Source organism: Panthera uncia, chromosome F2 (genome assembly GCF_023721935.1).
Source record: "Panthera uncia isolate 11264 chromosome F2, Puncia_PCG_1.0, whole genome shotgun sequence".
NCBI lineage: Eukaryota > Metazoa > Chordata > Mammalia > Carnivora > Felidae > Panthera > Panthera uncia.
In genome coordinates this window covers 44,706,098-44,719,957 of record NC_064812.1, presented here as the reverse complement: position 1 = coordinate 44,719,957, position 13,860 = coordinate 44,706,098, and the positions used below count along the sequence as shown (strand labels likewise).

The 13,860-nt window shown below is 41.0% G+C and overlaps 1 protein-coding gene across 2 annotated transcripts in view; it reads right to left on the bottom strand.

The window, feature by feature from the left end:
* Positions 1-13,860, bottom strand: part of PIP4P2 (phosphatidylinositol-4,5-bisphosphate 4-phosphatase 2) — a 52,857-nt gene that overhangs the window by 28,541 nt on the left and 10,456 nt on the right. For both annotated transcript variants that reach the window (XM_049633598.1, XM_049633599.1), the window contains exon 2: positions 3,476-3,624. In XM_049633598.1, the coding sequence (XP_049489555.1) occupies positions 3,476-3,624 (149 nt within the window). The remainder of the gene's footprint in view (positions 1-3,475; positions 3,625-13,860) is intronic.

Sequence of the window (13,860 nt, the reverse complement as noted above, 5' to 3'; positions counted from 1 at the left end):
AGAAAGAAAGAAAGAAAGAAAGAAAGAAAGAAAGAAAGAAAGAAAGAAAAGATTATTTATTTAAAGAGAGAAAGTGAATGTGACAAAATATTAACACATTTGGGGAATGTGGGTACAGAATGTGTGGGAATTCTCTGTACATAATATGTACTATTATTTTTGTAACATAATTTCAAATCTGTGACATATTTCAAAAAAAGATTTAAAAATTTAAGGAAACAACCTTGTTAGAAATATATAAAAATTAACAATAAGTCATCAATAATTTATTAAGCTATATTACAGATAAAATCTGAAAATCTGAATATCCCAAAGTTATAAACATCCAGAATGTGTTACTATTCAATCTAAAATATCAAGAAAACCAGGGGTGCCTGGGTGGTTCAGTCAGTTAAGCATCCAAATTCAGCTCAGGTCATAATCTCATGGTTTGTGAGTTCGAGCCCCACGTCAGGCTCTGTCTGCGCTGACAGCTCAGAACCTGGAGCCTGCTTCCAATTCTGTGTCTCCCCTTGTCTCTGTCCCTCCCCATGCTCATGTTCTGTCTCTCTCTGTTTCTCAATAATAAATAAACATTAAAAAAATTTAAATATCAAGAAAACCAGAACTTGGGTTAATTTATCTATACATCCAAATTCTACCATTAAATAAACGTGTACTTGGCAAATGACAAGTTTTTCTTAAAATTTTTTTAATGTTTATTTTTTGAGAGAGAGAGATAGAGCATGAACAAAGGAAGAGCAGAGAGAGGGGGAGATACAGAGAGAGGGAGATCTGAAGCAGGTTCCAGGCTCTGAGCTGTCACGACAGCACAGAACCCAATGCAGGGCTCAAACTCAAGGACCGTAAGATCATGACCTGAGCTGAAGTTGGCCACTTAACTGACTGAGCCACCCAAAGGCCCCTACCAGCTTTTTTTATATTTTATTCCCACCTTACCTGTAGACCCCAGTTCCCTTGTCTACAAAACAAGGCAACTGAATTAGACAATTTTAAGCACTAGTCCTTAGTGCCAGCTCATGGCTTGTCATGTCTGATCTGCTGGGAAACGGGGGTGACACTGCCCTGATGCATAAGTTTTAGAATTCTTACTTAGCAAAATGAACTTGTATGTGCCAGATGCAGTGCTGGGCACTTTGCCCCTGTAATCCCAAGAGCAACCCTATTAGGTAGGTATTATTATTTTACCACTCTACGTGAGGAAACCAAGTGTGGAAAAGATAAATCCCAAGGATAGATAGCTCTCAAGTGGCAGAGCTAGGATTCAAACCCCAGTCCCTCTAGTCCGTCAGCCTCCAGATCTCAGACTCCTTAATCAATCACTCAGCCAATTAGTTCCGCTCTTCCTCCAGGACTTCTCAACTTTTCCATTACCTTGCCCTAGAAATTGCTTCTCCCTTAGCTTTAAATTCTGTATTTTCTAAGTCTTGTTAAAATTTGTCCATATTTTCTCTCCTCCCACTTTCTACTTCCTTTCCCAATTCTAGCTACCGAAAGAAGGACTTATGTTAGCCTGGTTTTGTTTTGTTTTGTTTTGTTGTTTCATTTTTTGAATCTCCTCAGGAATATCAGGTTCCTATCAGAGGTGACTGCCCAGGAGAACAGACACACTGATACCCTGTTTTAGGTGACATGAGGAGAATGAACCCCAGTGAAACTGAGCAGGGGATAGTGACAGTGAATAGAAGGAGTGGCTCTGTTGGACTCTGGTCCGTTTGTCTGTTCTTTTTAACCTAGAATTTCTCCAGAGAAGCTGCTGGCTGCCTAATACCTCTTCATAAATTTAAGATCAAGTTACATTGCCAACATTGGGAAGTCATCTCTTAAAGCACTCCTCACACACATTTTCCCCTCCTTTTCCTCCCCTGTAGTATGACTGACTCCACACAAGGCAATCTAGTTAGATACTACTCATTTTCTCTAGGATACTGACAATTATTTACATTACTTAACAGGAGCAATAATGATACAAAAATGTCAGCACGAATTTCCTTATGTCCAGAAGTAGTTTATTTGTACCCAAATCCTACTGTTCTGGTATCATGAACTCCTCACTTGTAAGAAGCCAGACTGAGGCTGTTGACGAAACCCATAGTCTGCTCTGTTTACTTCCAAGGGTAAATATAAAGCTCTAAAACTTTTTTTCTAGTCATTAAAGAACAAAAGTTTGCGTCAGTGGTGGAATAGGAAAAAAAATCAACAGGAACATCGAATCCAAAGAAACCTTTAAGGTACTGGTATTTTTTTTAATTGCCATCTATGTCTAACAACTCTTAATTTGGTTGCTAACTCTAAAAGCAGCACAAATGAGGTTGATGCTAAGTTTGCTAGTGGGTGTTCAACTTAAAAAGGAAATAGCTGGTTTTGTAGGTATCACCTCTATTTACACAATAAAGTTTATCTCCAAATGATGTCCCTTATAAAAATATATATTTACAATGAAACATATTGCTTCAAGCCTTAAGGTTTTATTTTATGACTTTTCTATAAAACACATAATAATGCCCAGTGTGCGTGTTTTATGCTTTACAGAGACACGGTAATCTCTGGCTGACTTTTTTTCAGACTTTTCTAAAAAGGAAAAATATGCAGGTACCAACAACTAAATTAACATTTAATTGCAAACTTTGAGAGAGATTGAAATTTTATTTTTTAGTATAACTTATTGTCAAATTGGATTCCATACAACACCCAGTGCTCATCCCAACAAAGATTGAAATTTTAAAAATAAAGCCTAACCATGAAAGTAGGAATCTATTTAACCAGTATACACTTTGTCAGTTCATTACTTGAAAGTTTCAAAATTGTACTTAAAATTTAGTTGCTTTTCTCAAGGTTCATTTAAAAAAAAAAAAAACAATACACCCTTCAAGTTTTTTGAACGTTTCACTAAATTACTATCAAGCAAGTAGAATAAAATATCAAGCTATTTATAAACACTTTGGCACAGATATCGATACTACATGCATAATCTTAAACCCAGAAAAACCATACAAACATCCTATAGACATAGAGCAAATTTAAATAATCTTCCACATAGTAAGTACAAAGTCCACATGTGAAGTGAACCTTGGTGTGTGTGTGTGTGTGTGTGTGTGTGTGTGTGTATATATATATATATATATATATATCCTCATTTTTGCGAAAATCAAAATGGATTTAGTTGTGACGTGGATAGACACTGAGGATAATTGTAAACATCTGTAGAGGGTCAGTCTCATGTTAGAAAGTAAAGAGCCAGATGGCATTATGCTTAAATTCACCATGAAATGTTCATAATGGAATTAACCTTAAATACCTGGGCACATCCTTGTATGATGGAAGAGGAGTAGAGAGAAGAAAGAAAGGATGAGAAAATATGGTTGTATCTCTATCCAGTGCACGTCTACCTTTAAGTAACATTAGTGGAGTACTTCCTTTAAAGAGAAGATGTCAGACAATACTTTATGTTTTATTAATGGAAACCCCCACTTACCGTAGCTTCATTGCAAACCGTGCACTTAACCACATGCTGGTGAAGCTTGCCATCCAAGTTGATGAGAGACTGGCACACGCGGCAGTTAATTACTGGAATACCAGTGGCATCAGGACTGGCGATGGCTGTATATGGAGGGGGGAGTTCCGCTGGAAAGAGCATCAGTCACTGAATCAGGGCCAACGGTATTATGAAGGGTTTGAGCATATAAGCAATAGAAGTAAAGCAGAAACTATCAAAAATGTCCTTACTCTTGTATTTATGTTTATAAAGCTAGCCACCTTATCCTGGCTTCTGAGCGCAAACACACATGGGCCTACATTGTGAAGTGGAAGAATTCTTAACTCCAATAAAATCCAAATCATGCTTGCCTCGGTCTATCCAAACGATCCAGTTTTCTTTTACTAACCTATACTCAACATACCCACTCTGTTCCCTCATAAGTCACAGAGCTTGTAATAGGAAAGGGATGATTCATGCCTAAAGTAAGAATCTTACAACTAATGATCTGTTTACCAAGAAAGAGAAATAGTCAGTGAGAGAAAGGTTTTAAAATCACTTACGCATACACATAAACTATGCAGTTGCCATTCAGTGTTTATAAAGGGACCACTATACAACTGCTGGCCGTGACAAGAACAAAATAGTTTTGGTGGCAGTTTAAGGAGACACAAAAGTGAACCTAGGAAAACTGAACTTATCAACATGGAACAAAGCCAGTTGGAATGGAACAATGCTAATTTCAGACACAAAACAAAAATAAAAATACACTTAACATTTTTTTATCTCAAATTTTTAACGTTAAAAACGGGGCGCCTGGGTGGCTCAGTTAGTTGTGTCCAACTTCGGCTCAGGTCATGATCTCACGGTTGGTTCATGGGTTCAAGCCCTGCGTCAGGCTCTGTGCTAACAGTCCAGAGCCCGGAGCCTGTTTCAAATTCTGTGTCTCCCTCTCTCTCTGCCTCTCATCTGCTCACACTCTGCCTCTCTGTCAAAAATATATAAACATTAAAAAAAATTGTTTTAAATAAAAAAAAAATCTAGGAAATGCGCTTAAGTATTTATGGGTAAAAAATACATCCGGAACTTAGTTTAAATGCCCTAAGAAAAAAATGGGTTAATAGATGAAACAAGATTAGCAAAATGTTGATAATGAGTAAAAATATAGTAACATAGAAGGTCATTTTGTTCTATCTACTTTTGTGTGTGTTTGAAAATTCCCGGAATATGTGCACACACACATACCACACACACACACACACACACACACACAGTTTAAGAGTCCTAAGATTGCCTGATTGGGTAAAGTGTAGTAGCCCAATTTCAGAACTATGCTCATCTACCAGAAGTATATATTTGTTGTAGAAATTTAAGAAAAAGCATCTAGATATACTACTCTGGAATGAGATTTCTAAAGGGACTGCCTAACCCCACTCTGTAGCTGCCTCAATTATAGGCATAGGAGACCCTTTTAAGGAAAGGTAGTATCTTAGGACATCTAGAAAGGCCTACACCTCAACACACGATTCATGTTTGAAGCCCCACTAAAGAGAACTGATATTTCGAGAGGCTTCTGTGATACTATAAAATACAACCGCAAAAGCTAATCATGAAAAGAGCCATTTTTGAAGTAGAGATTTCTATCCACTGAATTAGATTCTGAACTCTGTGGTATTTTTAAAGCATAGCACACTATGGTATGTTTAAAATCCACAAATCACCACCTGGCATCCTTGAGGTTTATCATATAGATCTTTTTTAACTAGCAAATGACTAGCAATAAGTGTTATTCATTTAAAGGATTCATAATAAGCTGAATTTCTGCAGCAGTCAAGGCTCTGAAAAGGGCCACTTTGAAATGACAATACGTTTCTGGGAGGCTTATGCCAGAACACCGCCAAATACTGAACTTGAAAAGAAGCTATAGATGTCTTACATTATAAAAATAGCTTTAAATCTTTGAAAGAATTTGAGGTTGGTCCAGAGTGACTTGTAAGGTATTAATCAAGAAAAAAAATGGGTTAAAGGAACAATGAGTCAAATATACACGTCGGAGCCCTTGCAATTTGCAGATTCTTTTATCAGCTTTCAATAAAGAAGATATTGTTCTGGGAAAATGAATACATACCTCACTAGAAATGCTAGACAAACTGCCTGGTGCTTAATAATAAATATTGTTTTTCATAATTATTAGCATTATTATTAAAAGCAATTTTCCTCTCTTGCCTTTTTCCTGAGTTATAAAGTCACATGAAGCAGTTCTCCCATGATTCCCGGTCTCCATCTTATGCAGTATGACAGAAAAGAAATTCAAAGACAAGAAAATTTCACAGAGGAAACAAGTGTACTGAGGGTGAGGGAGGCGGCTGCACACTGCAGCGTACATAAAAGGCCAGCAAAGCCCATCTACTCCAATAGGGCAAAGGCTTCGCTCAAAGGAATCTAAAAATCCCAATAGGGGACCTTAAAAAAGCATTTAAAGTACATCACGGTCAACAAACCCCTGTGAATGTTTTCACTAAGATTTGTACTATGTAATTTTTAACCTGTTGAAAAAAGAAAGCTTCCAATTATGACAAAAATATGCTTGAATCATTTGGAGGCTTGAAAAGTAGAAGGAGGGGAAAAGAAGAACAAGCGAGGATCAGAAATTTAAGATGGGAGAGGCTGTAAGCTCCATGAGGACAGAGGCATATCTGGCTTGTCCGGGACTGATTCACCAGCACCTGCACAGTGCCTGGTCTAGGATAGAAGCTCACTGAATATTCACTGTGCGGACGGATGGATGGATGGATGGATGGACGAGTGAATCACTGAAATTTATGAGATACATCTATTTCTCTTGGGAAAACAACACTAAGTATATTACTGCTGCTCTCCTTGAAGAGGACCTGGGGTGCTAACACATGAATAAGCTTCACTAAAAAAAAGGTCTCTTCTACACAGAATACCCTCCAAATCATATACTGATGGAGGTGAGGTAGTCAGGGGACATTGGCCTGGCCCACCAGCTAGATGGAATCAATCCAAGAGATCAAATAGAACGACAGATGCTGCAGCCTAATTGTTCCACAAAACAGTGCTTCCAGGCTTATTGTCTCAATCTTCTGTCCATGACCTCAGCCCTAAGCTGGCAGAGATATGTCTTGTACTTTGGCCCCAAGAAAACCTTCACCTCCAACTCCATCTCCTTTTGTAAGGGACTTTTTTTAAATTTTTTTTAATGTTTATTTATTTCCGAGACAGAGAGAGACAGAGCATGAGTCGGGGAGGGGCAGAGAGAGAGGGAGACACAGAATCAGAAGCAGGCTCCAGGCTCTGAACTGTCAGCACAGAGCCTGGCATGGGGCTCGAACTCACAAACCGTGAAATCATGACCTGAGCCAAAGTTGGACACTTAACCGACTGAGCCACCCAGGCGCCCCAAGGGACTTTTAACTCCAGAGATAAATTCCACAGTTAGTAAACCCGCAGCAATTGGCAATGTAGATTGTTTGTCCTCTTTTCACTTTAAAAGTCAACAGATGACAACTATCATACCTATTTCAAATTTCTGCCCTGGATAAAAATCCACTGTAATCTCAGAACTCAGGATCATTAGATATTGAGAGTCACAAAAAGTCTTCATTGTGAAAGAGTCTTGTCACTTTTTTGCTTTTATTTATTTTTGAGAGAGAGAGAGAGAGAACACAGGCAGGGGAAGAGCAGAGAGAGAGAGAGAGGGAGACAGAATTCGAAGCAGCCTCCAGGCTTTGAGCTGTCAGCACAGAATCCAATGTGGGGCTCGAACCCACGAACTGGGAGATCATGACCTAAGCCGAAGTCAGACACTCAACCAACTAAGCCACCCAGGCACCCAGAAGAGTCTTGCTACTTAAACAACGGTCAGTTTCTCTATGGGGTTTGCCTAAGTGAAAAATCTTTTTTTTTTTCCCTTCCATGTGAGCAGTATTTGTTAGACCAGTAGTCCCCAATCCTGAAAACTCTCTCAAAGTTCCAGAGTTGTACCATGTTAGAAAATCAAGCAATATTAGGAATTACAGTGTCTAATTTCTTCATCTCATGGGAGAGAAAACTGCAGCCTAGAGATTCTAACTTTTGAATAGATTTTTATACAGCCTTCAGAAAAGTCAGGAGCGGACTTCTCTCCCAGAGGTTTCTCCAAGATAACAGTTGTCTCTTTCGCTCAATCATTTCATACAGGCAGAAAACGTAAGAACTACTGAGGATTCCGTAGAAACACCTAGACAAGAATCAGATCTGAGCTAAAGAGGAAGTAGAGAAGGAGAGGGAAGACAGGGAAAATAAAAAAAATAGGACAGAGTATGAAAAAGAATCCATTCATGATAATAAAAACTTCATAGAAAAACTGAGACTCTTAAGAGAGACGATATCAAAGAATATGGATCACAAGGCATATGTGAAACACTCCTGAAACACTCCAAAGGAACCATTATTACTCTGTAAACCCACCGGATGACCAAGAAAAATATAAAGGATCAAGCCTGGCTGGTTTTTTCCCCTCCTTAGGATCTTTGGGGAGAACATGCATCAGGGAGGGCGTGAGCCTGGCTGGTATTGGTTATCTCTGCTTCTCGGGTAAAATCTCTCCAGTCCAGTTCAGCACCCAGAAAGGGAAGACCAGCTTGTGTTCCTCCCCTCTGTGAAACCAAAGGAATAAAACTATTCCGGGAGACTCTTGGGTTCTTGCAGAGCCATGGATCCATTCGGCTGAAGTCAGAATGGAAGGTAAATGTGCTACTTATTAGGTTACTGACTCTTTGCTCCAAATCTCCCCTTCTCTGCTTTGTCATGCTGGCGCTGGAACTCTGCAAACCACAGCGTGGTTTTGCCAGCTGGCTGCAGGCTGTATTCTGTAAACAGGAGGCGATAAAGGAAGCCTGGATGGTTGGAGGAAGAAGGGACTTGCAGCCCTTTCCTCGGGGGCATGAAGTCTTTCTCCAGAGCTCAGAGGCATCAGCTCCAGCTGGCCCGTGTCTCTCAGAAGTCCTGTTTCATTTCTGCAGGACCCCGCCTCTAAATTATTACATCTTACTAATTCCAATCCCTCCCCTCTGTTCTCTCAGCCCTAGACTCTGTGGTAGGTATTTCCCGCGTTCGATACCCACTTGACACCTCGGAATAGTATTTTCACAACTTCATACCTAATTAACAATTAAAAATCCATACCTAATTATATTCTCTTCTGTGGTGTCTCTCTTCAGCTCCTAACTATTCATGCCAAGAATAATCCCAGGAAACTGACCCTCAAAAATAGGATTGAAGAAATGGTTTGGTCCTGCCTTGGGCTCGAAAGCAGTGTTGAGCTCCTCTACCAGTGGGACGCGGTATGATACTAATGGGTGGCTTGCAGTGGCATCCTGATGAATCAGATTATCCCCTGAAGATGACTGTGATGTTTGTGGCTCCTTCAGTTGACCATCATGGCCGTAACAACTCCTATATGGATTGTGATGTGGGATGGATTCCCCTGAATACATTGGGAGCCTTTATAGAAAGAAAACGAGCAGCTCAGGTCTTGAAACTCTCAGCTCAAGTCATGGTCGGAGCACTTCTATCGTAGCCCTGAAAGTATCACCTGTTTCTAATTGTCACAGGGCTTATACTGCTGGAAATCAAACACAAATTTAATTGTGTAGACTGCAAAATTAGAACACCACATGAATTCACAGCCTTACCAAGCTGTCACGTGAAAGCTGGGGCATTGACTGCAAAGGAGTGGACCTCGGAAACACGGAATGGGCCATCTGGTTGTCGCCAAACAGAGCTGAGAATATGAATCCCTGAGTTACTGTGAGCCTCCCTGGTGAGTGGAAAGCAACTCTTCCTCCGAGTCCGAAGAGATGAGCCTTCCTTGACAGGAACACTGCCCCAACCTCCCCTGAAGTAGTTGTCTCACAAGTGGACAGTCATTCTCCTGAAGATGCATTCTCATCTGTTGTTGTCTCAAGACACGTAACGAAGCTCAGATCTCAACATGTTCCAGGAGGTACAAGTAGAAAGCGTGACTCAGGAAGAAGCAGCCTATATACATCAAGAGACTTGCAAGGTTTTGAAAATATATACTGCCAGAAACTTGGAGAATATGTGTGGGGGGAAATCCTAAGGGTGTTAAACCAAAGAGGATGGAATATAACACTGAGCTGAGCCAAATTTAATCATACGGGTGTGCTCGTCAGATGTTCTGGGTTCCATGTTTGTTTTAAGGCTGCAAGTAGCTCTCTATCAGTTTACTTGTCTGCTGGTGAGACTTGGCCTTACCTTTCATGGCACTGTGATGTCAGAACATCCCTAGCATGGCGCAGGAGAAGAATCAAAAGCTTAGGGAGCTAGGAAGTTGGGGTGAATTTATCATAAGAAATGTGCATGCCCACACCTACTACATCAGTTTGCTTATTTTCTAAGTCGAACTGCTCCTCCGGGGAAATCCTAGTGTTGTGACTGCGGACGTGTGATAGGAAGCCCCGCTATAAGTTGTGATGCCAGACAAAGTCAAGAGGCCTTCAGCAATACCCAGGAGAAAAGTAGCAGCCAGTCAGGCACTCTACAGTGGGTTCCCAGAAGTTAGTGAGCATTCAGTGGGTCACAAGCATCCATTATGCACCAGGCACCGTGCTAGGTGCCCGTCGGGGACACCATGGGGAATGAGACTGGTTCCAGAGGTCAAAGAGCTCATGTTCTTAACATGGAAAAAGGCAGTGAAACTGAAGTACAACTTGGTGCGGTAAGCGCTCTGAGAAGGATGTGCGCGGGGGCTTCTCGAGCACAGAAGAAGGCATCTAAATCTGACTAAGGCAGAGCGAGGGTCAGGGGTGCAGGGTGGGCAGAGGGGAGAGGAGGGTAGCAGTGGACTCACTCTAGCACAATTTAGCTTTCCTCCAATACTGCAACCTTTCTCTATCCTGTTACCGTTAACCCCTCCCTCCGCAGCAGCTCTAGAACAGCCACACGTTATTGAGTGTGGTTGTAGTATCAGCTTGGAACCAAGATCAATCTGCATCCTAATGCCTCCAGCATTGCTTGTAAGAGTTTATGTGGTGCCCGCAGCAGGCCCCAGGCAACGACAAACCAGGCCTTCTTCTACAGCAGCTGATGATGTGTACTGAATTCCACTACGAGCTATTAATCTGTCGTTTTCCTCTCCCTCCGTGGTCTCAGGCGTTCGGGCTGTATCAGAACACTGCCTCCTAACTGGAGGTGCTGGCAAGAAGTGCCCAGTGACCTGCCAATGACCAATTCCTGGACTACAAAAGCTTTTTGCCCTGATTTCTCTGTTTCTCTTAAGGCAATATTCCTGCCTCATTCTATTAATGCATCTCATCTGTGGTACTAGTGCTCTCTTCAAGTATTGACAGTGAATAAGCCACATTTGCTTCCTCCACTTGATCAACTACAGTGTCTGTGCTGACTTGGATTTCAAAAAATGCGATTTGGGGGCGCCTGGGTGGCTCAGTTGGTTAAGCATCCGACTTCAGCTCAGGTCACGATCTCACGGTTCGTGAGTTCAAGCCCCGCGTCAGGCTCTGGGCTGATGGCTCAGAGCCTGGAGCCTGCTTCCGATTCTGTGTCTCCCTCTCTCTCTGCCCCTCCCCTGTTCGTGCTCTGTCTCTCTCTGTCCCCAAAATAAATAAACGTTAAAAAAAATTTGAAAAAAAAATGCGATTTGTTTCCTGACCTGATTCATTCTCCATAAATCTACGCAAAAAATCAGACACATATTTGGAGTGAAATGAACCTCCTAAAACCAGTACTTATTTTTTAAGCATATACTAAGTGTATAAAGATATTTAGTGAATAAGTCCCTTAAATTCTAGTGTTCAGATATCTTTACCCCATGGGTTAACTAAATTTCATTTCAAAATACAGAGATTGCTAACAAAAGCCAGAAGTTAATCCAGGAGAGAAAGTTCCTCATTATAGCCAATAGAGGGTATGGCCACTGTATATCACAGCAATCTTCCCATAATGGAATGGAGAGTTTCCTCATTTCTCTCCTAGCTGCATGGTCTTCCAGTCTGTGGCTCTCCCATGCTTGTTTCTGTGGTGGTTTTACAACATGCCTGCATTCAGGCATGTCTAATAGTTTTAGTAATAACCTACATCTTCATTTAGGACTGGTAGCAAATACAAACACCCTTTCGTTGAGCATGGCAAAGTATTCTGTACAGAGAACCAACAGAACAGGATCCCTGAATTCTGTAAATCTGAAAATGGTTTTCTTAGAAATTTTTGAAATAGTTTTGTATTAATTGGTAGAATTCATACAGCTCAGTAGATATCAGTGTTTTTAGGGAAACATCCTATGGCCTGAGAGTAATAACAACTTGGGTGTTTATGAAAGTCTTCTCACCTTAAATCTACTCACTATTCTCACCCTGTGTTTCTTTTCTTCTGGACTGTGAATCTTAGCACTTTAATCTCTAACACTATAAGATTTCATCTTATAACATACCTTCCCCCAAATTCTCCCTCTGTAGAAACCACATGTTCAAATGTTGAACAATTAGAAACTTTCTTATACACTGTTTTAAAATCCCTATTATGAATCTACCAAGGTTAAATATTTCAGCTTGGAAGAAGAAGGATTTTGCCATTACCTTTAGAAATAGATGCTTTGATAGAATGCCCTAACCGTCATGTGGCACATACAAACACATTCTACAGAATAATATATTGCACGTTAGTTGGACTTCCAATGCGTAAAAGAGCTATGTAATACTCTTTAATATAATATCTTTCCAATTTTCAGAGAGTAATAGAGTAGGAACTTAAGTGAAAGAGGGACATTGGAAGTAAAAGAGTGAGATAAGATAACCACCTATATTTCAAAGTTATAGATCTATTCTCGTAGGTGTATCCAGATTGCTTACCAAGAACAACTGTGTCATAGAATAGAAAAGCAAAAGGAAATATACTAAACCACGCCTTCTCATTTAGGAAACTGAGGCACAGAGATGTCAAATAACTATGCTCAGGTCAGCAGCTAGCCACTGGCAGAAAGAACTCAAGCATCAAGTCCCACAGGCTAAACCATACCTGGTAGTGAGATCATCTCTGAGATTATAAAGGGATTTAGATATCCAGTGCTTGAGAAACTGACATGAAGGCCAGGAAGAGAAGCCATTGCTTTCCATTCCTTTGTCACATTGTTTTTATTCTTACGGGGGGGGGGGGGGAATTCACTTTACGACAGCAATCAGGAAAAGGAAAGAATCTGGAAAAGTGCCAAAGCAACACAAACGCTAATACATTCCCCCCACCCCCAAAAGTAGAGAAGTCCTCTCAAAAGAACAGAAAACAACAGGAAGAATGTATTCCCTCTTAAGAGCTATTAGAGGGATATCCCTCCCAGTGTATACAACATCTCCTCATCCTTACAAAACTGAAACACAAAACAGCTGAGCACAAAACTATATCCAATGTTGCCTGCTTTTCCCCATTTGGATCACTTCCCAGATAGTTGCTTATTGCCCTCAAAGACAGTTAATGAACATCCATCTGGCTAACTCGCCTCTCTAACATCTGTATTCGTCTGGCTAACATCTGTATCCATCTGCCAATCTTTCAAGATTTTAACAGAATGTTATACCCTAAACATTTGACATTCCTGAAAACCATATGCAAAGTCCTTGGAAATGAATGGGAAATTCACAGCATCACCTCTCACCACAGTGATGTGTTATCATACAGATGATAAATAATTGCTGAATGAAATTTACTCCCTAGCCCTGATGTGTCCTCATATCCCAGACTTGCTCATCCACTGCCTACTCGACACCCCCAACTGAGTGAGGAGTGAAGGTATTTCAAACTCAATGCTTCTAAAACAGAGTATTGAGGGGCACCCGGGGGGCTCAGTCAGTGGAGCATCAGATTCTGGATTTTGGCCCAGGTCACGATCTCATGGTCATAGAATCGAGCCCCGCCTTGGGTTCTGCCACAGGGCTCTGCGCTGAAAGCTTGGAGCCTGCTTCGGATTCTCTCTTCCTCTCTCTCTCTCTGCCCCTCCCCCACTTGTGTGTGTACACTCGCTCTCTCTCTCTCAAAATAAACATTTTTAAAATATAAAATAAGGGGCGCCTGGGTGGCGCAGTTGGTTAAGCGTCTGACTTCGGCTCAGGTCACGATCTCGCGGTCCGTGAGTTCGAGCCCCGCGTCAGGCTCTGGGCTGATGGCTCGGAGCCTGGAGCCTGTTTCCGATTCTGTGTCTCTCTCTCTCTCTCTGCCCCTCCCCCGTTCATGCTCTGTCTCTCTCTGTCCCAAAAATAAATAAAAAACGTTGAAAAAAAAATTAAAAAAATAAAATAAAATATAAAATAAAATAAAACAGAATATGGATTTCCACTGTCCTTCCCCCTGCCCCC